Source organism: Pongo pygmaeus, chromosome 6, assembly GCF_028885625.2.
Source record: "Pongo pygmaeus isolate AG05252 chromosome 6, NHGRI_mPonPyg2-v2.0_pri, whole genome shotgun sequence".
Lineage (NCBI taxonomy): Eukaryota > Metazoa > Chordata > Mammalia > Primates > Hominidae > Pongo > Pongo pygmaeus.
The window spans coordinates 153,672,905-153,697,883 of record NC_072379.2 but is presented as its reverse complement, the minus strand read 5'-3'; the positions used below and the strand labels follow the sequence as shown (position 1 = coordinate 153,697,883).

At 36.7% G+C, this 24,979-nt stretch overlaps 1 protein-coding gene across 4 annotated transcripts in view; it reads right to left on the bottom strand.

Annotated features, from left to right (window-relative positions):
- DPP6 (dipeptidyl peptidase like 6) overlaps window positions 1-24,979 on the bottom strand; it is an 865,911-nt gene that overhangs the window by 367,815 nt on the left and 473,117 nt on the right. For all 4 annotated transcript variants that reach the window (XM_054495448.1, XM_054495450.1, XM_054495449.2 and 1 more), the window contains exon 4: window positions 1,932-2,026. In XM_054495448.1, the coding sequence (XP_054351423.1) occupies window positions 1,932-2,026 (95 nt within the window). The remainder of the gene's footprint in view (window positions 1-1,931; window positions 2,027-24,979) is intronic.

Below are 24,979 nucleotides of genomic sequence, written 5' to 3'. Positions count from 1 at the left end.
AATAACTTCAGTTAAAATATATGATCTGTCACAAGCTATTGATTTCAGAAAAAGAAGGTGGTTCACATTCATGTATTTCATTGCTAAGTGCTGCTGTTATGTACAACACCCTGCCTTTACTAAACTGACATCCTCACAGGGAATAATGATAACATTCCGACATTAAAATGCACTCACACTCAGCAACAGTCTGATCATTTTATCCTCTCTATTAATATTAGAAAACCATTTCTGCAACGTTAGTATTTCTAAGTGAGTTGAATCAGATTCTCTTAGGGGAGTAATTCTACCAAAGATGATTTTCTAATGCAAAAATGCAGGCACATTCATTTGTCCTAGGTCCTACTTTGGAGAATACTATTTAATTCAATAAAGTGATTGTCTTTGGAACTATGCCATCATCCAACAGCGTGAGGCCTCCCTTACACCTGCAGTCTATGTTAAGGGCAGCATGCACTTAATACTAAGTCTCAGCAAACCTTTTAATAAAAAGGTATCTTTATGCAAAAGAAAAGAAATGAAAGTATTTAAATAGCAAGTTACATGTTCTTTAGGAGGGAAAAGAAGGCAGCACAGTATTTCTGTGGGTCTGGGGATGGGGTAGGGTACAGATGAAGCCATCCTTCCTTCTCCCTGGGACGCAGGCTTCTGGGACCCCACCTGAGAGCTCCCTCAGCCATCAGTGAGCTGCAAGACTCGAAAGCTCATGCTCTAAGTCTGGGCTCAGGATCCTTATCTGTAAAACCAGGGAACCGGTTAATTTTTTTTACAACCTCCTCTAATCCTGGATTATAGGATTCTAGGATTTCTGTGTTTCTGATTCATACCAGAGCCCTGTTATGATCGCTCTAACTCGGGATTCACAGCCTGTTTCAATTCTTGCTTTTTAATATAGATTTAACCTTAGTTCTGTCCTTTGATTTCCCCAGTGCCTCAAACAAGAAAAGAATCAACTGCTTAGAGTTGGAGATTTATTTATTCTAATAAGAGTCTGAACATTTTGTAAACAAACAAAATGTTAATTCTCTTTAAATTGATTTTGGTATATAACTCCAGTGAATGTTTCTAATACATATCTTTAACCATACGTGAACATCAAATCTTAATGCCATTTAAATCTTTGGGGTCAAGTACAGTGGCTCAGGCCTGTAATCCCGGCACTTTGGGAGGCCAAGGCAGGAGGATTGCTTGAGTACAGGAGTTCAAGACCAGCCTGGGCAACACAGTGAGACCCTATCTCTACAAACAAAAACAAAAACAATTAGCTGGGCATGGTGGCACACGCCTGTAGTCCCAGCTACTCAGGAGGCTGAGGTGGGAGGATTGCCTGAGCTTGGGAGGTCAAGGCTGCAAATGAGCCATGATTGCACCACTTCACTCCAGCCTGGGCAACAGAGTGAGATCCTGTCTCAAAAAATATACATATATTTGGGAAAACAAGTTTTCCCAAATTATAAAGCAGTGGCATTCATATTGACTCAGTATTTACTTTAAGGCATAAGCATCATTTAATATAATTAGCGTAAGTACATTCACAGTGCCTAAGTTAATACTTCCTGTGCATGTGGAGATGAGCTTTTTTTAAACGGGATTGAGCAAATTCTCCTGAAGTATTCTACATGCATTATTGCAATTGTTCTGTAAATGTGTAAAAGCCTTAGGACTTTATCTTTTAATTATATATGATACGCAACACTTGTTCCCAACACCTGCAGAGAAATTTCCCGGACAATGAAAGAAACAGTGCTTTCATCTTATTGAATTAGTGTGGTTTCAATTTCACATTATCTTTGGTTGCTCAGCCTGTAGTATTACAAGTTTATTGCTTCTCCTTGGCTATGCTAAAAGTTGAAACCAAAAGTCATTTTCTGCTTTATTGACTTGCAGGAAGAAAAACTGAAATTATCCCAGTCATTAAAGAGAGTACTTACAATTTTTTTGCCTTCTATTAAGACAGTAGAAGTATTTGTTTCAACATTCCACAGTCTCACTGTTCCTTTCTGCTCTCTGTAGATGAATTCTGTATCTGTAAGAGAGGAAGTAGAAAAAAACCACATGAAACATCAAGGAACTCACCTCAACTTTTGACGAATGCTTATGTAAAGTAAAATCACTAGTTTTGAAAAAAAGATAGGCTCCCACTCATCAGAGGGCCCTTTCAATATGGTGCAATACGCCCAGCTCTTCTTAATCCAGCCTCACATGATGCTTCTCTCTTACTTTACACACTGACATAGAAAGCACAGGCGCACACACCGAAAACCTTTGGAACAGCTAGAATGTTCTTGGGCAGGATACAAAGAGCAGATTAAGAAAGCAGATACTCCAAGGAGCCAAAGACAACTGTTAGTAAAGGGACTAATTTCCTATGTCCAACTTTGGAGTAAATCTGTATGCAGAATGCCTGCGGCCCATAGCCACATCCTGCAAAACATGCTTTCATCTGCTCCACGAGCTCCCCTAGGTGCTCTTGCTTGGAGGAATTAGCTGCTTCGCTGCCATGAATACCTTTGAATCTATACATCTCATAGATGCTGAGTCTGGCCTCTTGTAGATGAACAACCAAGATTTCAAGTATCCCCTTAGAAAATTAGTAAAAACGCTTACTCAAAATAGTATGCATATGGACATGTACATATATATCTCCTATGAATGAAAGGGTGTATTTCTGAAAGGTAGGGTTGTATAAAAAAAAAATCCCCAAAATCAATAAGATAAAAACACTCCAACAGAAAAAAATAGGCAAAATAAATACACCAAGAATTTTTTTTAATTTAAAAAAATGTTTATTTCATCAAATGTATCAATCTTTAATGACATCTTAGTTTTGAACCATAATTAGAAAGATCTTTGACCCTCCAAGATGATAAAGACATTTTCCAATGTTTTCTTCTAGAATTTTTATGGCTTACTTTTTTTTTTCTTTTTTGTATTATACTTTAAGTTCTAGGGTACATGTGCACAATGTGCAGGTTTGTTACATATGTATACATGTGCCATGTTGGTGTGCTGCACCCATTAACTCGTCATTTACATTAGGTATTTCTCCTAATGCTATCCCTCCCCATGCCCATCACTGTACAACAGGCCCTGGTGTGTGATGTTCCCCTTCCTGTGTCCAAGTGTTCTCATTGTTCGATTCCCACCTATGAGTGAGAACATGTGTACACCAAGAAATTTTATAAAACAAAAATAGTAAGTAAGTACATGAATAGACTCTTAAAGTCATTAACACTGTGATGATGCAAAATAAAATCAGAGATAGGTACCATTTTGCAGCCACTACCTTAGAAGACAGTAAGAAAATTTCATACAGGCAAACTACTTTCTGAAATGTAGGGTTCTAGGTTGAGAGGCAGGGCCCGCAGTGGGGAGAAGGAAAACACTATCTCTCTGAGTGAAGGCAGTAACCTTGAGCCAGTTTGATGGTAAAGGCATTTCACACTATAATAGTTGATGACTGAAAAACATTATGCAGACTGGATTAATTCAAAAGCAGAGTTGTTATAATTTAAGTGTGTGTAGATTTTATGAGGAAAATGAAAGTCTATCAATATAATGAAAATTTCATCATCGACATGGTCCTAGATCAATCTACTTTATGCATTATGTAAATTACATCCAAAGGTTCAGTGCTAAAGTTAACAGATGTTTAGGTGACGCTTGTTTTCATTTATTTTCCTGGTAATACTTTCATGAACAAATCAAATGAATCATAGTTTTCTGTTTTGTAAGCAAACACACCAAGGTGCATCTATCGAATGAGCTATCTCGCATTAAAAGCACTCACATGGAAGATTCTGCGATCATTTCAGTGAAATTGCCCTTATATAGCAAATTTTAGAATTTTTTTTTAGAAAGCACTTGTTTGTTGGTTATATAAGTTGCAAAAAAGGTTACTACTTAATTTGATTGTCACCTTATCTCCCTTTGTTTACTAGCTTTTACTTTGAATGAATTTCTAAACATCAACTTTGCCTTCAGTGGATGAAAATTTCCTGCCTTTGACCCCGCCTCAGGAGTTCCAAGTTCTCTGCTTTTACCCCGGCCCCACATTACTGATCACCGTGAAACATAATGATTGTTTAAGAGTACGCAGTGTGGAGCTGAACAATGAGAACACAGAGAGGGGAACAACATACACTGGGGCCTGTTGCAGGGGACAGGAGGAGGGAGAGCATCAGCATAAATAGCTAATGCATGCAGGGCTTAATACCTAGGTGATGGGTTGATAGGTGCAGCAAACCACCACGGCACACGTTTACCTATGCTACAAACCTGCACATCCTGCACATGTATCCCAGAACTTAAAATAAAATAAATACATAAAAAAGATTATGCCGTACTACATTTGAGGTACATAAAACCTGCTTGTTTCTATGGAAATCAATGAGACAATTTCAGAATTAGAACATATGATTGCTTTTTTTTCCTCCTGAATTTTATCATTCCAGTACTTTTAACAGTTTTATCACATATTTATTTATCTCTAAATATTATGTTGTTTAGTTTTCTTTGCATTTGAGCTTAATCAGGTGATATTTACTGTGTTCCTCAGTAATTTATGATATCATATTTCTAAGGTGAATATAATAGTCCATGCTGTCTTGGATCCTAGTTCTCACTGATGTACACGATTCTAGTGTATATTACAATGGATACCAGTCATTACTAGTTGTATTGTTATTACAAACCATTCTACCACGAATATTCTTCTTTACATCTTTTGGTACAAATGTACAAGACTTTTGCTTCCCCTCCCCTCCCCTCCCCTCCCCTCCCCGTCCCGTCCCGTCTCGTCTCGTCTTGTCTTTTTTTTGATGGAGTTTCACTCCTGTTGCCCAGGCTGGAGGGCAATGGCCCGATCTCGGCTTACTGCAACCTCTGCCTCCCGGGTTCAAGTGATTCTCTTGCCTCAGCCTTCCCAGTAGCTGGGATTACAGGCTTGCACCGCTACGCTGAGCTAAGTTTTGTATTTTCAGTAGAGACAGGATTTTGCCTGGGTTAAGGGAATTCTTAACCTTACAAGTTATTTTCAAAAGTGGTTATGGCACTTTAACAGGCACCAATAGCGAATGAGTTCTCATAACTCACCTCCTCTCTAAAACTTGTTATTTTCAAACTTCTTACTATCTTCCAATACAGTGGGTGCAAAAATGGTATCTCTGATTTTATTTTGCATAATCAGAGTGTTAATCACCTTAAAAGTCTCTTCATATGCTTATTTACTATTTTTGTCTTATTTTATAAAAGTCATTGGTTTATTTATTTTGCCTACTTTTTTCTGTTGGAATGTTTTTATCTAATTGATTTGTAAGAGATTTTTTGTACCTCTCATATGAAATATTCATTAGTTTTATGTGTTGAAAGTGCATTTTCTTAGTTGTGGTTTCCATTTTATATATAAAATACTTTGATAAACAGAAATTATTAATATAGTAAAAAATGTTTACCCTTTGTGTTTGATATGACACATACAATACTTTCTCATTACAAGGTCATAGTAATATTCTCCTGTATTTTTTCTGAAGCATTTTTGACTTTTCCTTTAAAAAATAAAGCCTTAATTCACAGGGAAATGACACGAATGTATGGTGTGAGGTAGGAATCTAATTTTATATGTTTATATCTCTAACTATTTGTTCCAGCACAATTTGAGAAGGTCATTATTCGCTCTGTGAGATGTGATGTCATCAATAATATTTCAGCAACAATATCTGCAGTCATTGGGTCACATGGGACTTTTTTATGTGTCCACTGATGAGTTGGCTCATTCCTGCATCGATACTACACTGTGAAATTAGGTACCTTTGTAGTACATCTTTCTATCTGGAAGTTTTCCCTTATGATTTTCCTTCATGAAGGGTTTGGTGTTCCTTAGGATTTTGCTGTTCATTATATGTGTTAGATTCAGCTTTATATGTGTTACATTCACCCTGTTAAATTAGTAAAGAATTCTCCTGGGAAACCGATTGAGATTTCATTCAATTGAAAGTTCCATTTGGAGGAAATTGGACATCTTTACAATACTGAGTCTTCCTTCTGTGTACTTGGTCTGCCTTTGCATTTATTTAGGTATTTTTTTAGCATCTTTCCATGAGTTTTTATATTTTTCCATTGACAAAAATAACACAAAACATAACCTATCTAGAAATGAATCTAACAAGGGATGTGAAAGACCTCCATGCCCCTTTACTGTGGATCATCTATTCCATCAATAGCCTCAGGCAACAAGTGATCTGTTTTGTCATTATATAGGTTTGCCTCTCTTAGAATTTCTTACAAATAGAATCACACATTACATAGTCTTTTGTGTTTCTCTCCTTTCACTTACCATAATGATTTTGAGATTTATTCATGTTATTCCATGTATTAATGTTTCATTCCCTTATACTGCAAAGGAGTAGTCTATAGGACTGACAGACCTCAATTTTTATGCATTCAAATTCAGGCATTGGTGACAATTTAGATTGCTGCCAGGTTGTAGTTATTATATTGTTGGGTCATATGGTATGTTTGCACTTAACTTTATGGGAAACTGCCTAACTATTTTCCAAAGTAGCTATACCATTTCACATTTCCACCATCAATTGTAGAAGAGTCACATGCACACCATTTCTTCACTATCAGTTGGCAAAATCAGTCTTTTAAACATTAGCCACTCTGGCAGGTGTGTGGTGGTATCTCACTGAGGTTTTAATTTGCATTTTGATGATAAAGAGTAATAATGAATATCTCTTCATGTGATTATGGGTCATTTGCAGGTTTTTTGCAAAGTATCTTCAAAAATTTTGTCCACTTTTAATTTTTTTTTTTTTACAATTTATTACTGAGTCCTTTAAACATTCTAGATATGAGTCTTTGTCTGAGATGTATTTTTAAAAATTCTTTACCAGGGTGTGGCTTTCCTTATTCTTTTCCCAATTAATTTTTTAAACACTGGGGCCTGTTGGGGGGTGGGGGGCTAGGGTAGGGATAGCATTAGGAGAAATACCTAATGTAAGTGACGGGTTGATGGGTGCAGCAAACCACCATGGCATGTGTATACCTATGTAACAAAACTGCACATTCTGCACGTGTATCCCAGAACTTAAAGTATAATAATAAAAACAAACATTCATAAAGTGAATGAAATTTTTTTTGTATTTTTCTTTTATGATTCATATTTTTAGTGTCCTGAGAAATTTTTGCCTACCTCAGTGTCACAAAGATTTTATCTCATGTTTTCTTTAAGAACTCTAATAATTTCAGCTGTTTCATTTAGGGTCCACAATCAAATTTTAGTTATCTTTTAGGCAGTATATGTGACAAGCAGCAATGTTCCTTTCTTTTCAGATACATAACTCATTTGTTATTCCAGTACGTTGTTGAAAAGATTGTCTTTTTCCCACTGAATTACTTCGGCAATTTTTTTTCTGTCAAAAATGAATTGAAAATGTATAGGTAGATTTCTTTTTCTGGGCTTTCTATCCCATTCCATTTATCTGTGTCTATACTTATGCCAATGCCACACTGTGTTGATTACTGTAACTTTAGAGTAAGTCTTGAAATCAAGTAGTATAAGACCTCAAACTTTGTTTTACTTTTTCAAAATTGTGTTGGATAGTTTAGGTCCTTTGTATTTCAATATAAATTTTTAAATTATCTTGCTGATTTCATCAAACAAGCATTTGGGATTAGGATTGGTATTACATTGAATCTATAGTTCAATTTGAGGAGAACAGCCATCTTAAAAATATTGCTTATTCCAATCCATGAACATAGTATATACCTCTAATTGCTTAGATCTTTCTTAGTTTCATTTTGGAATTTTAGTTTCATGTACAGATTTTGAATTTCTTTTTAATAATTTAATCCCAAAATTTCCCAACATTTTTTCATTGTAAATGGTATTACTGTTTAATTTCATTATTTGTTAGTTTGTAATTATAAAAATAAAGTTAATTTTGTCTATTGATTTTGTGTCCTTCAACTTTACTCAATGCACTTTTTTGTTCTAGTTCACTTAAAAAATACACTTCTTAGGGTTTTAACATACACAATCATGTTATGCAAATAAGGACAGGTCTACTCCTTCCTTTCAAATCTGTGTACATTTTTTTATTTATTTTTTGGCTTTACTGCACTAACCAGGACTTTTATTACAATGCTAAATAAAATCAGCATTAGAACACATCATTTCATTGTTCCCAGTGTTAGGCAGAAAGCATTGAACTTTTCACCATTGAATATAGCTTAGGTGTAATTTTTTTTCATAAATGACCTTAATAAGTCTGAGGAAGTTCCCTTCTATTCTTAGGATGTTGAAAGATTTTATCATAAAATGTTGATTATCATAAAATGCTTTTTGTGCAGCTATTGCAATTATCTTATGAGGTTTCTCTTTTATTGTCATTAATACAGTGAGCTATGTTCATTGATTTTCAGATGTTAAACCAACTTTGCATTCCTAACATAAACCCATTGGTCATGATATATTACCATGTTTTATATAGTATTGATTTTTTTTTTGAGACAGGGTCTTGCTCTGTTACCTAGGCTGAAGTGCAGTGGCATGATCATGGCTTACTGCATCCATGAACTCCTGGGCCCAAGAAATCCTCCCAACTCAGCCTCCCAAGTAGCTGGGACCACAGGCACATGCCACCATGCCTGGCTAATTTTTAAAATTTTTGTAGAGATTGAGTCTCAGTTTGTTATTCAGGCTGGTTTCAGACCCCTGGGCTCAAGCAATTCTTCTGCCTCAGCCTCTCAAAGTGCTGGAATTATAGGTGTGAGGCACCATGCCAGGCCTATTGTTGATTTTTATGTGTTAATATTTTGCCAGGCATTTTTGCCTCATGATCATGAAGGATATTGGTCTTAATTCTTTTTTTTCTTGTGATTTCTTTATCTGGTTTTAGAGTGAGAGTATTTCTGCTTCATAAAATAAGTTGGGAAGTGTTCCATTTTATTCTATTTTCTGAAAAAATTTATGTTGGATTTTTATTATTTTTGCCTTAAATATTTGATAGAATTAATTAATGAAGCCAACTGGGCATGAAGTTTTCTTTTTGAGAAGGCTTTAAATTACAGAAGCAAGTTCTTTAACTGAAATAGAGCTGCTTCCGTTTCCTATTTCTTCTTAGGTCAGTGTTGAAAATAGGAGTCATTTGATGATTTGTCCATGTCATCTAGCTTGTAAAATGTATTGGTATTGTAGGAAAGAAAGGATCTTTTCTCATCGATCGTAAGGGTCATGGCTGAGGCACCTACAACAAAAGACACATCAACACGAGAAAAGCATACACATTTATTTTACGTAAGTTTTATGTGATACGGGAAACTTCAGACAGGAACATCCAAAGAAACAGGGAAACCTGTGTATTTTTATCCTTTGGTTTGATGAATGGTGGACAGTTATGGAGAAGTACAATTGGAGAAAGGTGATGTGATCTAATGGTAATAAATGGGGAACTTAGCAAGGTCTGTTGGCTGACATTCTTCTTTGTGTCCCTGTGTCTTGTGAAATAAGGAAATTCCTTTCTTCTGAGTACAAGAAGGACACTTCTAGACTGAAAGTCTTGTAACCTGCTTCAGAAGAAAGTCAGAGGATTCTTGCATGGCCTGCTTTAGGGGAGAATTGTGGAGGAAGGGCAGAGAGACCTTTCTGTTTCTGCTATTTCTTCCACTGCCAAAGTGCCATATTTTTTGTAGTATATCCTGAACCCCATCAGTATAAATTTTGTTTTATTTTAAAAATAATTTATTTAAAAATATTTATTAGTTTAAAAAATATGCATGCATTTTGTTTTAATTAATAGTGTATTATCTTTTTAGTAAGATAACAGGTTATGCTTTAGTAGGATAGTAGTATCTGCATTTATCTCCCTACTTTATTTCCTGAATTGGTCATTTGTATCTTCTTTTTTTCTTGACCAAACTGGATATTTATCAATTTTATTGACCTTTCAAAGAACAAGCTCTTGGCATTATCATGTGTATTATTTCTGTATTCTACTTCAGAAAGTTATTTTCTTTTCTTTGTTATTCCTTCCTTCTGCTTCCTTCATTTTTAATTTACTTCTTTTCTTCTAGTTTGTTAAGATGAAAGCCTAGGTCTTTGGTTTGATTTTTTTTTCCTTTATAATTAAACTATTAAAGCTAAAATTTTTCCTGCATGTATAGCATTAGTGACGTCTCACAAATTTTGATATGCTGAATTACATTATTATTCAGTTCAAATTATTTCTAATTTTCCCTTTAATGTCTCATACGCCCAATAGGTATTTTGAAATCTGTTAATTTCCAAATATTTAAAGTTTATCTGACCATCATATTGTTATAGATTTTTAAAATTTAAATCCACTGGATCAAAGAATACTCTGTACATATTTCAATCTTTTGAAACCTATACGTCTTTTTGTCCTTTTTATGGACAATAATATAGTCTAACCTTTAAATATACCATATGCACATGTAAGAAAACCATTTATATGGCTGGGTTTGGGTTTATCATTTGTTTGTTTTCTAAGTGTCTCCTCTGTCTTGTTTCTCTCTCATTATCTGGTTTTCATTTTATTGTTTAAATATCTTTAGAATTTTAATTTTCCTATTTTAGGTGCATTTCTTTGTATTAGCTTTTTTTGTAGTTGTCTTAGAAGTTATAATATATACCATTAAATTTTAAAAGTCCAGAAGCAGTTAATAATGTACCACTTCTTATTAACTATAGAAACCTGTTAAGCTTTCAGGTCCGTGTCCACTCCCATGCAATTATACTTGTTACGTGTATTACATCAACATACTTTACATATTACAGAAGACAATGTTACAGTTTTAGTTTATGACACAACATGGTTTATAAAGAAGTTAAAATTAAAAAGTCAAAAAGAAAAAAATGTCTTTTGCATTTATCCACAATTGGCCATTTCTGATGTTTTTTATTCTTTATCAAGATTTGAGTTTCCATTATATATCATTTTCCTCCGTGATGAAATTCCCTTAGGATTTCTTTTTGTATGGGTCTGCTGGCAAAACACATTATTTTATATTTGTTTTATCTGAAAATGTCATTTAACCTTTATTCTTGAAGAATATTTTCTGTGAATATAGATTTCCAGTTTATAGGGTTTTTTTGTTTTGTTTTTTGCCTTTCAGCATTTTGAAACTCTGTTCCACTCTCTTCTGGTCACCATGGTTTTTAATGAGAAGTCAACCATTAATTGAATTATTTCCCAGAATGTATTAAGTTATTTTTCTTTTGGTGCCTTTAAGATTTACGTGCTGCCTTTGGCTTTTGAAATTGACTGTTATGTGCTTTATTCTTTTGGTCTCTTTTTTTTCCTTCAACTTTTATTTTAAATTCTGGGATACATGTGCAGGATGTGCAGGTTTGTTACATAGGTAAATCTGGTTTGCTGCACAGATCAACCCATCACCTAGGTATAAAGGTGGTTTGCTGCACAGATCGACCTATCACCTAGGTATAAAGCCCAGCATCCATTAGCTATTCTTCCTGATGTTCTCCCTCTCCCAACCCCTCCCCTCAATAGGCCCCAGTGTGTATTGTTCCCTGCAATGTGTCCATATGTTCTCATTGTTCACTTCCCACTTATGAGTGAGAACATGCGGTGTTTGGTTTTCTGTTCCTGTGTTAGTTTGCTGAGGATAATGGCCTTCAGCTCCATCCATGTCCCTGAAGAAAACGTGATCTTATTCCTTTTTGTGGCTGCATAGTATAGTATTCCATAGTGTATACGTACCATATTTTCTTGATCCAGTCTATCATTGACGGACATTAGGGTTGATTCCATGTCTTTGCTACTGTGAACAGTGCTGCAATGAACATACGTGTGTACATATCTTTATACTAGAAATATTTATATTCCTTCGTGTGTATACCCAGTAATGGGACTGCAAGGTTAAATGGTATTTCTGCTTCTAGATCTTGAGGAATCGCCACACTGTCTTCCACAATGGTTGAACTAATTTACATTCCCACCAAGGTGTAAAAGTGCTACATTTTCTCTGCAACCTTGCCAACATCTGTTGTTTCTTGACTTTTTTTTTTTCCAAGTTCTGGGATAGCTGGCATGAGGTGGTATCTCATTATGGTTTTGATTTGCATTTCTCTAATGATGTGATGTGCTTTAGATTGAGCTGTTTTGTGTTTATGTTGTTTGATGTTCACTGAGCACCTTATATTTGCCAAGGTATGTCTTTCATCACATTTTTAGCTGTTAATTTGACAAATCATTTTTCTACTTCTTTATCCATTTTCTCTCCTAGTATTTTAATTACACATAAATTGCGCAGATGGATATCACTTCACAGGTCTCTGATGCTCTGTTCATTAAAAACAAATTTTCTCCCTGTTCATTTTGAATAATTTCCTTCTTTTTTTTCTTTTTCTTTTTCCTTTTTTTTTCTTTTGAGACAGAGTCTCACTCTGACACCCTGGCTGAGTGCAGTGGTATGATTTCTGCTCACTGCAGCCTCTGCCTCCCAGGTCCAAGCGATTCTCCTGCCTTAGCCTCCCATGTAACTGGGACCACAGATATGTGCCACCATGCCCAGGTAATTTTTGTATTTGTAGTGGAGACAGGGTTTCACTATGTTGGCCAGGCTGGTCTCAAACTCCTGATCTCAGGTGATCCACCTGCCTTGGCCTCCCAAAGTGCTGGGATTATAGGCATGAACCACCACTCCCGGCCTCACCTTGGATATTGATCTATCATTTAATCTTTCCTAAGTCATGGTAATTAAATTATCAAGTCCATCCAGTGAATTTTTTAATTTCAGAGTTTTTATTGTTCTATTTATAAGTCCCCATTTGGTTCCTTTATGTTTTCTGCTGAGATTTTCTATTTCTCTGCTGAGATTTTCATTCATTGCAAGACAGGCTTATGTTAATTCGTTGAGGATAGTTATAATAGCTTTCAAAAAATCTTTGTCAGTTCCAGAAATCTGTTCCATTTCCAGGTCAAACAATTAACTTTCTTTTATTCTGAGCATGTGTTCCACTTTCTTGGTTATTTGTATGTTAAGTAATTCTGGATTATATCCTAGGCATTATGGATATTAATTTCTGGACATTCTGGGTTTTGATATTATTTCCCAATAAATGTTATTTCCTTTGTTCTAGCAGGCAATTTTCTTTGCTAGGCTTACACAGCCAACTTTGTTTCTTGGGTAGCAGCTTTGTTGTCAGTGTTGTTAGTGAAGATGTTTAACCTCTTTAGCTGACCTGCCTTGATTCCCTGCCACAGATATGATTCACAGGTCATTCAGCAATGTGGGAAGGCAGTGACTGGGGATCCCCTCTTTGGATTATTTCCTAACTTGCCCATTCTTCCTCTTGAAGCCTTCTCAAATCACCTGTCTTCTTCATTTCCAATGTTTCCGCCTTGGTTCTGATTGTCATCACCTTCACCATAGACTACTCCAGCAGCCTCCTAATGGGTCTCTCTCCTTATTTCCAGTCTCTGTGCAGACACAGCCATATCTCTCTTTTAAAACTCCTTTTTTATCCCTTTGGCAGAAACTATTTTAGTCAAGTTTCTTAGCCTGACATTTAAGGTCCTTCCGATTCTGGCCTTGGCCCCTCTTCCCATTTGAACGCCTATCACCCCAACAAAGCATCCGGAGCACCACCATGTCTCCCAATCCTCTGCACTCCCTCACACTGCTCCCTGCACCTGTAATGTCCTTCTCCCACTATGGTCAGGTAAGATCTTCCTGGGATCTGCATAAAGGCCAACTCCCTTGTACAGTTTTCATGCCTTTTCCAGGCAGAATTAATCTCTCTCTGCTTTCAGTCCACACTTCATTCATCCTATTTTATACTCATCACAGCATGATAGAGTTATTTGTTTGTAATAACTCTCTGTCTTCTGCACTAGAGTACATGATTTGCCAGAGAAGAGGCCACACCTTCCTGATTTTCTATCTCTAATACCTAGCATAATGACTGGTACAAAGTTAGATGCTAAATATATGTATGAGGAATTGAGCCAATTAATACTATCATAAGTCTAATTCACCAAATATCCACCTTACATACAAAACAATGACCAGAACCACTAGTGTAAGAGTAACTGCTCTAGAATGAGGAGGCCATGACTGAGGTGGAGTAAGGATGGAGGCATAGGCATGGTGTTTCTTTTTTGTCAAATTATACCTTTTGTGCCTCTTTATGAGATTCAATTATCGTTATTTTATCCTTATAATTGCAAAGCAATAAGATGTTACATAGGGGAGTATAGAGTGCATTTTAATGCTATATGGATAGAGAGATAAAGTTGAAAAGCCATGCTCAATGGGATTTCTAAGAAATATACAATGTCAGATTCCTAGGAGAAAATTTCCAAAAGGAAAGCTTACAGCACCACCAATTGCTAGTTACTTTTCATGTGCAATATATCTAGTGCTTTGCATTTAAAATATACCACTAATCTCATTTTTCTGTGTACTTATGCAATTCTTCAAGCTGAAAATATTACAGAAATGGAAAAAAATTGCATTGGTAGCTAGGACTAGGAAGATGATTCCTTTTTTGTTGTTTTTTTTTCAAACTGATATAAGAATAACAAATTATTTTTTCTAACTCTCTCAACAATTAGATAAAATTCCAGTTATTTACTCATAGTATCATAGATCAGCTGTTTTATATGTTGTTTACTTTTGCTTGACAATAATGCATTTTTAAAAAGGCTTTCGAAGGCCATGCATATGTTAAAAATTTAAATAATGTTATGGCATCTTATGGTACTGTAGATTCATTAGCAATTGAGCTAATAGATCTCATTACTAAGTATAATTTATATATGCTGTTTGGTTTTGAAGAGTACATTAATCCCTGATTATATAAATATCACAAAGAATCCTTACATAGTAATAGATTTTAATTTCTGAAACAAAGAGTATAAACAATGAATGTAGTAAATTTAATTTTTCTCCTATCATCTTCTTTTAATTTTAAATAACTAGCAATAGAAACAGTGTTCTATTGCTTATTTTATTTCTATCTATAATTTACTTGTATTTATGTATGTTCTGATAACAAATAGCATACAATATACACATATCTTAAGACAGTCAACATCAATATTATGGTCATAAAATATTAATCTGTAATCTCTAGTACCCATATTGCAGTCTAGAAATACCATTTCCCACTAAATGAAACCCAGATTATCTCTGTAAATGGCTAATTCCAGGTCTATGATAGGCAATATCTGAGCCCAAAGGTCAAAGTTTATTAGGACCGTGTCAAAATGACTCAGAAGCCATCTTGGAGAGGCTCCCGCTGCCCAAGAATAGAACAATTGGAGCATTGATAAAACTAATAACTGCGAAAGATTGAAGCTCATAGACTATGCATAAGTTCTTGAACTTAAAATGATACTGAAAAAAACAAACAGATTTGGAGGTTTATTTACTACTCTTTCTACTTTTGTTTAACATTTTCTATTAACATTTACAGCTCAAGAAGTTTTAAAAACATCATGCAGCTATAACGTAAATAAAGGTCTGTTGCAACTGTCTTTCATTTCATCCCTTTTGGGCTTCTGCAGTAATTTGTGTTTATAGAATTAATCTGATATTTTGGTTGCAGGCTATTAGTGATTGTGTTTTCACCATGTTTCTCCAATAACCACTGGGCCACAAGCTCCAATTCTGAAATTTTTCGCTGCAAAGTCAGGAGCTGGGAGCCTATGAACTCACAGCAGCCAAACGAAGGTCTGCGGTCCAGATGTAGATACACTGCCTCTCATGAAGAGTGATTTTTCCTTTGGCTCTTAAACAGTAAGGTGTGTGTGGCAAGTTATATGAAAAATAAAAAATGACTAGAAAGGTGACATTAATTCCTACTGAGAGTTTCTTTTAGGAAACATGAGTCAAATGCAAATATTTTAGTTGGACCATATTTATAATCCAGAACTGTACTGTTAATATGTAGCCTCTAGCCACATGTTTCCATTAATATTAAAATTAATTAAAATTAAATAACATTAAAAATTTACTCCTCATTTATACTAGACATGTTTCAAGTGTTCAGTAACCACATATAGCTGGTGGATACTGTGTTGGATGCTGTGAGTATAGAGTATTTCCAATACTGCAGAAAGTTCTTTTGGACAGCACTATCTACAAGGTTATATTAAGTGGGTATGTTTCACCTGGAATGTCTTAGTTTACACCACAGCCTATCTTTCACCTGGAAAAATCACCCTTCTCAGGCCATTGCTATGGAAGAGAACACCAAAGGCGGTGAGCAGACCTCCAGACCTTCCTCTTGCCAATAATGTCTTAATTATTAAAGATATTATCTTAAAGATAATGAAGACAACTGTTGTGGGACAAAACAGGAAATCTTTAAATAGTTAAAAACAAATTCCAGAATAACCCAAATGTCACAAGACCTTAAAAAAGAATGCGGGCTGATGTTGTAGCAGGAGCCTCAGTAATCGTCATCAGAATCAATGGATTAAAAAGTAGGAGTTTGAATGCCATGGAAATGCCAAAGGCACTTCTGGTTTTTAGGTTTTGTTAAAACTCATGATATTTAAAAAAAGTACCCAATATGATAACTACATCCTTTTCTTTGGGATTATGAGAACTACACACAGCCCTTTAGCATATCAAGGAAATACTACACATAGAGACGGTGAGGAAATGTAAAAGAAATTATGTGCATTCTGCTTAAAGTAGATCAGTAACTCATTTGCATGAGAACATGCTTAGAAAAGGTAGGTGTTTCCAAAAAGAGAAATGATGGGTACAAGAAGCAAAACTCAAAAAAAAAAAACAACAAAACAACAAAACCAATAGACATTTTATCTATTAAAAAATATTTACAATGTACGGGATACTCTGCTAGATATTTGGTATGCACCATGTGTTAGTCACATTCTCTGACTTTCATGAAACTTATAATCAGATGACAGTTACTGCATATTAGCTGTAGTAACATTCTGTGTTAATCACAGCATTGTGCTCTCAGACATAATTCCAAGTAAATAAATAATTCTGTTAATGTTATTAGGAGCTAAGATTTTCTGTGCAAGAGAAAAGAGATCCACATTTTTAATCATGGACATTCGGACCAGGTGCAGTGGTTCATGCCTGTCATCCCAGCACTTTGGGAGGCCAAGGTAGGAGAATAGCTTGAGCCCAGGAGTTTGAGAGCCTGAAAAATTAGATGGGCAACATAGCCAGACTCTGTCTCTTGAAAAAAAAATAATTTAAAAGTTAGCTGGGCATGGTGGTATTTGCCTGTAGTCCCAGATACTCAAGAGGCTGAAGTGGAAGGATTTCTTGAGCTCAGGAGTTTGAGGCTGCAATGAGCTATGATTGCGCCACTGCACTCCAGCCTGGGTAACAGAGTGAGACCCTGTCTTTAAAAAACAAAAGGAAATTCAGTTAAAATTTAAAACTCTGTGATGTTGAATTTGCATCAGAAATATCAATTGGAACCAATGTTTCTTTATTGTTCAAAACTACACACTTGCTAGTTTTGTCCATAAAAATGGGCTAGAAGCATGATTATCCTAGACACCCAGATTTTTGTCTCTAGGTACCATTCTCCCTAAAATGAGCCAGGGATCCTTGAAAAAAATGGATGTTTCCAAGTCTGAGGCACACAAAGTATATTATAAATCTAAAATATCTTACTGGCCAGAAAGCAAAGACCAGTGGGGGAGACAAGTGACTGATAAGGACATGTCAATAAGACCATGGTAGATTGTAAATGGCTCCAATTCTTCACCCCACCCTTTTCCATCTAATTTTTCAGGGCCTTTTCTCATGACTCTAGGCTCAGACACAGGACTGGAATTGGACAATGGAATATCAGTAAATAGAAGCGGGCTGACACTTAAAAAGCTCTTGCACAGTGGATTTGCTCTCTCTTGGGTTCTGCTATTGCCATGAGACAAACATGCCTGGCCTAGTGTCCTGGCCCAGGAGAAGGATCAAAGGCACAAAGAACAAACTGAGTTGCTCCAGTCATCCAAGAAGAGGCCACTCCAGATCAGCCAACATCCGGCTGGGTGTCTGGCCATGTGAGGACATCAACCATGAGATACGCAGAGTTCCCTAACTACCACCTGCCAACAGCCAGGTTTGTGAAAAATGACTTATTCTATGTGTTCTGGAAGGTTGTTGGTTGTTTATTACACAGTACTCTGTGGCATTAGATAACTGATACAAGGATGGAAGAACCCACTGGAGGGGCTCTCCATGGTCAAAGTTAGGACAATCCGAACACCAAAAGAATAATGCTATCAGTAATGAAGACGCAGTGAATACATTTTAAAAAGCACGAGTCCATAGTGATACTCACAAAACATTAAAGAAAACAAAATTATTTATTTTCCATAGCTGAACGTAACTATGATACCAGCTTCTTAATCTGAAAACTAATAATTAAAAACAAACAATTAAGGATTCAGCTGCCTGCTTTGTTGATATTTTAGGTACACCAAATAGCCTGTTTACAAAGGAGAGTTCCACCTTTCAGAAGACTGTCAACTCGTAGGTGTAGAAGGGGTGATTAATTTAGAACATCTCCACTTTGTAGCCCCTGTTGTAAAACTTGGTGCAGGTAAGGATCATCGATGGATGCTAACCTCATTTGGAGAAAAGTTAATGGGATATTATCCCACAGAAAATACACCATTCTCAATGGGAAAAACATGTTTATATTAGAGAAATTTGGTGGTCACCTCTTTTGCCCATTAATCTCCCCTTCGAATCACCAATCGTGGGACAAGTGGACGTTATAGATAAACATGTGAAATCACCTCACAAGAAAGCAATCAGTCAAGTCCAGAATGCAGGACAGCCTACAATACAACTGGCCTAATCCAGGTGTATTGTGAAATAGTATATATCGCAGAAAAAAGAGGAGCCATTCTGCCATTAGGAGAAATGTAAAAGACATAATCAAGTACAATTATGATTTTTAATTTGATCCAGGTTTAAAGAAAACAAAAGCTACAGAAAATATTTTGAGACTGAATAAGGAAATTTGAATATGGTCTGGGAATGTAATGATATTTGGGGATTATGGTCATTTTTGTCAGCTACAATGATGTTCCTATGGATGTATGGGAAGATATACTTTGGAGATGCATGTTTTAGTATTCAGGGATGAAAGAAAATGAGAGTATAATTTATGTTTACATATTTTCCGCAAAGAGAGAACTGATGGAGGACACAAAAATGGCCAAGGCATTGAAATTAATTGGTATTTGTACTGGTAATATAGGTGTTCACTGAAATATGTTTTCTACTTTTCTGTAGAGAGTACAGTATAGAGTAAGACTCCGTCTCAAAAAAAAGAAAAGAAAAGAATGAGTTAGAAAGACCACAGTAATGTTTTCCTTCCCCCTTTCAAGAAAATATTTAAAATATTTCATAAAAAATGGAGCAAAAAATAAGACCACATAATCCCTGATTTCTAGAAACGTACAATAGGGTTGGAGCTCTTGTCCACAGCGCAGGCACCGCTTGGGAATAACTCGGTCAGTGAGGAGCAGTGACTCAAAACAGCCTAGATGCTTCTCCCTGGATGATCAGGAAGGCGATCCCTGCCCCAGAGGTGGGTTTTGGGGGAAAGTTGGGTGAGGGTAGAATCGATAAAGACTAAACTGTGAGCAACTATTCTCTTGTTTAGGTAAAACACGTGCAGGAAGTGGGAGATACCGAAGGTGGGAAGCCAGAGGTACACATCCCCATAACACCCGCTTGTTGTACAGGTGAAGACAGTTCAGGGGGCTCCTGAGTAGACGCTGGGAAGCTTTACAGCAGAGCTGCAGTTTAGTACGTAGGATTAGGCCTGGAGGGAGGAGACAGAGTTCCAATTTTTTTTTTTCCCGTGTCTGGGTTTTCTGCTTTCTGGTTTACATCACAAAAATTGTCAGAGGAAGGCAATGTGGGCTCAAAAGAGGTACAAAGGTTTCTTTCAAAAGAGCAAGTTTTCTAGTAATATTTCTTTCCATTCTAAATACAAACAGCATTCAGCGGCCCGGCCAGTAAGCACTTAACCAAGGTGGTACAGCCTTGACATTTGTGAGACATGCTCCCGAGACCTGGAGAATTCCCAGCTTCTCTAAGACCCTAAGTGAGATGTGAACATTGGAATCGCTGGCTGGTTAATTAGCTCCCTCTGGCTCAAGGGCCTCACTCAGGCCTCTTGATTCCAACTTACGCTGGCAACTTTAACATACGTGGCGGGATAACCTGACTGGGAGGTTCACTACATCTGATTTTCCTGCAGGATCTTGAGAATAAGAATGAGGCCCGGTGTGGTGGCTCACTCCTGTAATCCCAGCATTTTGGGAGGCCAAGGCGAGCGGATCATGAGATCAGGAGATTGAGATCATCCTGGCTAACACGGTGAAACCCCGTCTCTACTAAACATACAACAACCACCAAAAAATTAGCCGGGCGTGGTGGCGGGCGCCTGTAGTCCCAGCTACTCGGGAGGCTGAAACAGGAGAATGGCGTGAACCCGGGAGGCGGAGCTTGCAGTGAGCAGAGATCGCGCCACTGCACTCCAGCCTGGCGGACAGAGCAAGACTCCGTCACAAAAAAAAAAAAAAAAAAAAAAATTTAGAAAGATCACAGTAATGTTTTTCTTCCCCCTTTCAAGAATGCAACCAGGTACTGTATTTTGAAAGTCTGAGGGTATTAAGAGGCATTTGCTTTAGAAACCCTAAATCTTGGAAACAAAGGTGGAGAACTGTCTGGGGCTGAAATGGGAAAGTGTGTGTGGATAGACAGAGAGGAGGGTTATTACCTTCTGTGGACTTCAAACTACGGTAAAATGATACCACAATATCTATTTTTACAACGTCAGTAATGACACAGATAAGGACTTTCGTACTTTCAAAAAAATAATTACAGCTTGGAAATTACTTGAGAAGTAGCTACATTTCAAAGATGACTTTAGTGGCTTTCAATTTCGCTTAATTTTTAATCATAAGATCTGAGACTGCCCAATTTGTCTTTGATTAATGCACTGCCCAAATAGCTTTTAACATTTTTTACATTTCCATTATTTTCTATTCAATTTTTATGTGCCTTAACAGAGTCCTGTTTAGACTTTTAAACAGCTTGATACACTGAAACCCCACTGAAACAACAAAGGCCCTCTTTCTGTATTTAATATTGTCAACCACCTGCTACATGGTTAAGGAAAAAAAAAATTATTTGTAGAATTAGGATTTGTTTTTGCAAATTATTTTGTCACTTGAACCTAACATAAAAGAAAATACACAGTTAAGCAGGCTTTCAAATGTTGAGAAGGGTGAAGGCAAAATAAAGATCAGCAAAGAATAAAAATCCTTAAAAATTTATCCAGGAATGAATATCTTCAGAAATGTGTTGTCAGCCAAGCCCTTTCCTGATAACAAACAAAAGGACTTTGCATATACACATTGTTAAGGATTCTTATGATTAGCTGTTATATACATCTAAGATTTTTTGAAGGATCTCTAAAGGGATTATAATATGACAATTCTATTATTTAATAAACCTCACTTAGAGCAAATCAATAACAAGTATTACTGAAAGTGTCAAAAAAATTTAAAAGACTTTGAAATGGGCCCCCAAAAGATCACTGGCTATTTCTTCAGTAGAATATGAGGCATTGTCCAGTACATGCTACTTATATTAGGCATTATATGGGCACTTATATTTTGGGCTATTGATAATTTTGATGTCTGTTCCTATTGTCTCCGAGCTTTTAGTGGCTCTGTAAGTTGTAGACACTGATGGAAATGTGAGGAGTCTTACTAGATGCAAGTGAATTCTGGCTGGTAGAGATGCAATAGATTTTCCTGCCCCATCCCACTCCCATAGAAAACACTAGTTTTGCAGTAAATTCATTCCAGCATTTCCAACGGAGCCTTACCTTATCTATGCATCCCTGAGAAAAATCACCTCCTACTAGCAAAGACTAATGGATAGGCTGAGAGACAGAAACTTGACCAAAGATTACATCAACACAACGGTGATGAAAAGCTCCAGGCATAAGGGACAGATTGTTGCAAAGAGCTTGGTCCAAAAGTCTGGAAATTTGGCCTCTATTTTAGGCTTTGCCACAGACTGGCTATGCCAGAAGTATGCAGTACAACTTCCAAAGCAGCGTCCTTAAAGGGATAGAGCATGATAGTCCCCTCTCCTCTTTCATATCTGCTAGCAGGAAGGCTTTTATGGTGGCTGGTGCTAGAGCAGCCATTTTGTTCCTTTAGGTGATCTTGGAAGATAAAAGCAAAAGATAAAAATGGAAGATAAAAGCAAAATACAGTATAAATTCCACCTCTGGACTTATATGTGGAAAATAAATAAATTTGAGAGACAAGTAAATTTCCATCTTTCTTAAACTAGTATTATTTTAATCTTTCTGTTGCTGAGAGCTGACTTTAATCTTAATAAAGAAATACAATCATACTCTGACTGTAACTTCTGGATTTGGAATCAGGAGAATTTGGTTCTAATCCCATTGCAGCATTTTTTGAGAGCAGTTACTTTACCTTGCAGCCTTTCATTTTCAGTAATAGAATACCTTATTTTTCTAAAAGGGTTACTGTGCTGATTAATTGAGATCAGCTATGTTTAGCATTTTGAAAGTAAGAAAATAAATAACATGTTTTATAAATATGAGATGCCACCTCCCCAAGCGGCACTCAGATCTCTGAAAGGGGAAAACCAAATACACCTTTTGACCACACATTCACCTATGATTTTATTTACAAAGGAAAAACTGAATCATATTCTAGAAGAATTTTAGGTAGAATCTATGATAAAGCTTGTCTATACACAACTCTTGTCCTTCTGACTTAAAAGCAAACAAAATAATCCAAAATGCAAACAGCAGGAAGGCCAGTGTCTTATACAGAGAGAAGAAAAATCTTTACATGGAACAATTCTGTCTACTCACTGGGTTGGAAAAACAGAGCAAATGATTAGAGGTTTCTTCACTCTCCCAGGAAAAGCAGGCAGGTCCTCTTAGAGGGAATCATCTACTCCTTCCGACTTTCCCATTTATGTCTGTGAGCCTCAAAGTGCCTGATGGCACAGTGGCTGTGGTGGGCTGTTTCTTTCTGAGAAGATCTGGCATGTGTCACAAACGTGGGATATCAAAGGCAGACGTCTCCTGGTAGCGTGTGTCTGCCTGTGTCCCTCTGCCTTTGGCAGAATGTGAGTTTGAATCTGGCTGGCTCCAGGGGGCTGTCTGTGCCACCAAGGACAGAGGGACAGAGGGACAGACTGCCTCCCAGCCTCCTCCAGCATAACATGCTGGAAGTTTACTAAGTGGCATCATTAATATACATTCACTGTGTCTTATGACTCTGGCTCTGACCAGAGACTCTTTCCCTTCTGACTTTGACCCATAAAGACTTTGCCAGGATTATTAGAGAAAGTCTAGTCAATTAGAGAGGTAGAACCCATCATCTGAAGGCTGCAGGATAACCGGGCTATGACTCTAAGCTCCGAGTGGGTGGAGGTCTCATCACACACTAGTCATTAATATATTGTAGTAAGTGGAAGTAAGAATGTCCTCGCATTTGTTTCCTGGTGAAGTGAGAACCCATGTCTGATGTAGTTCCCGAACGTGGAGTCCTAGAAAATTCCCATGCTTACTAGCTATTAACTGTGGAACCTCAGACAGGCTATATGGCTTTTCTGTGCCTTGATACTCCCATCTGAAAAAAAAGTGGGGATATTAACAATGTCAATTAATAACTTAAATGATATTAGAACCATATCTGGGTTCACCTATTAGGTCCTGCTAGGTATGAAGCGTAAGGACTACTAATGTTATTAGCAGAAACCAACCAGGGACAACTCCCAGACATCTGAGTAACTTAGGCCTTCCTGTGAAAATCCATAAGGCCTATGGGAATACTTTACCTGTAGGGCCTGATAAAAGTGTATCCTAGAGATCAAGTATAGCTACAGTCCTCCCATTTCACATACTTCCAACAAGACTGTGCAATTCATCATCTGAACTACGACACTTGGCAGTGCAAGGGGCTGCTTTAATAATCACAGCAGGGCAAGTCATGTCACCTGGGCATGAACACTGGTTTGTTCTCAATGTCAGAGTCATTTTGCCAAAAAAATTGGCAAAACCAAATTTTTCTATGTACCCAAAGCTTTAAAAATTCAAAATCCTGACTTAGTTTAATGGATATAAGTTTTACTTTAATGTATTTGGAACAAGTGTTTATCTAAGCTTGAATCATCAGGACTGTAAATCTGACAATTATATTCTATGCATGCCATCGACAAAGTTCTAATTTAAGAAACAACAAATCAACTCTCTCAAAAAAGAACAAATTGATCTGCATCATAATTTAACTAACATACAGTAAGACTCAGCTAATCTTTAGGGGTTGTTCTTGTAGTCATCCACAAAAATCAATGAATGGCTATCAGGTCTTCTGCGGTACAAGACATTGTTTTTACGAGTGAAGGAGCATTCATTTTAATGATACACATCTCAGTCAAAGGCATCATTCATTCATTTTAATGGTACACACCTCAGTCAAAGGCATCGTAGCAATCTTCGGTCAGTAATGAGTTCTGTCCTGTTAGCTGATGGGAATGTTCAGCTCAATTTATAGCTATCGGTGGAGCTGGTAAAGGTCATCACTGCATCTCATTTATTAGAGCCGCTTCTCCGAATGGTGGAGGTGTAGGGTAAATGATGTTGAAAATTGTAACTTGCAGTGCCATATCTGTTTACTCCATTAGGAAATGGATTTTTTAAGTGCCCAAGTTCGGTTGGTTTCATTTTTTCTTGTTTTTGTTTTGCTTTTGCTTTCAGGACACAACACTGCTGTCATTTCCATATGATCTCCATGAGAGCACTGCTGTGTATTTAAAAGGCAACGTATTTCTTTCCCTACTTTCAACACCACAGAATTACAAAGTAAATTTTTTTCCCTTAAACAATGTCATGATACTTTATTTATGCTAG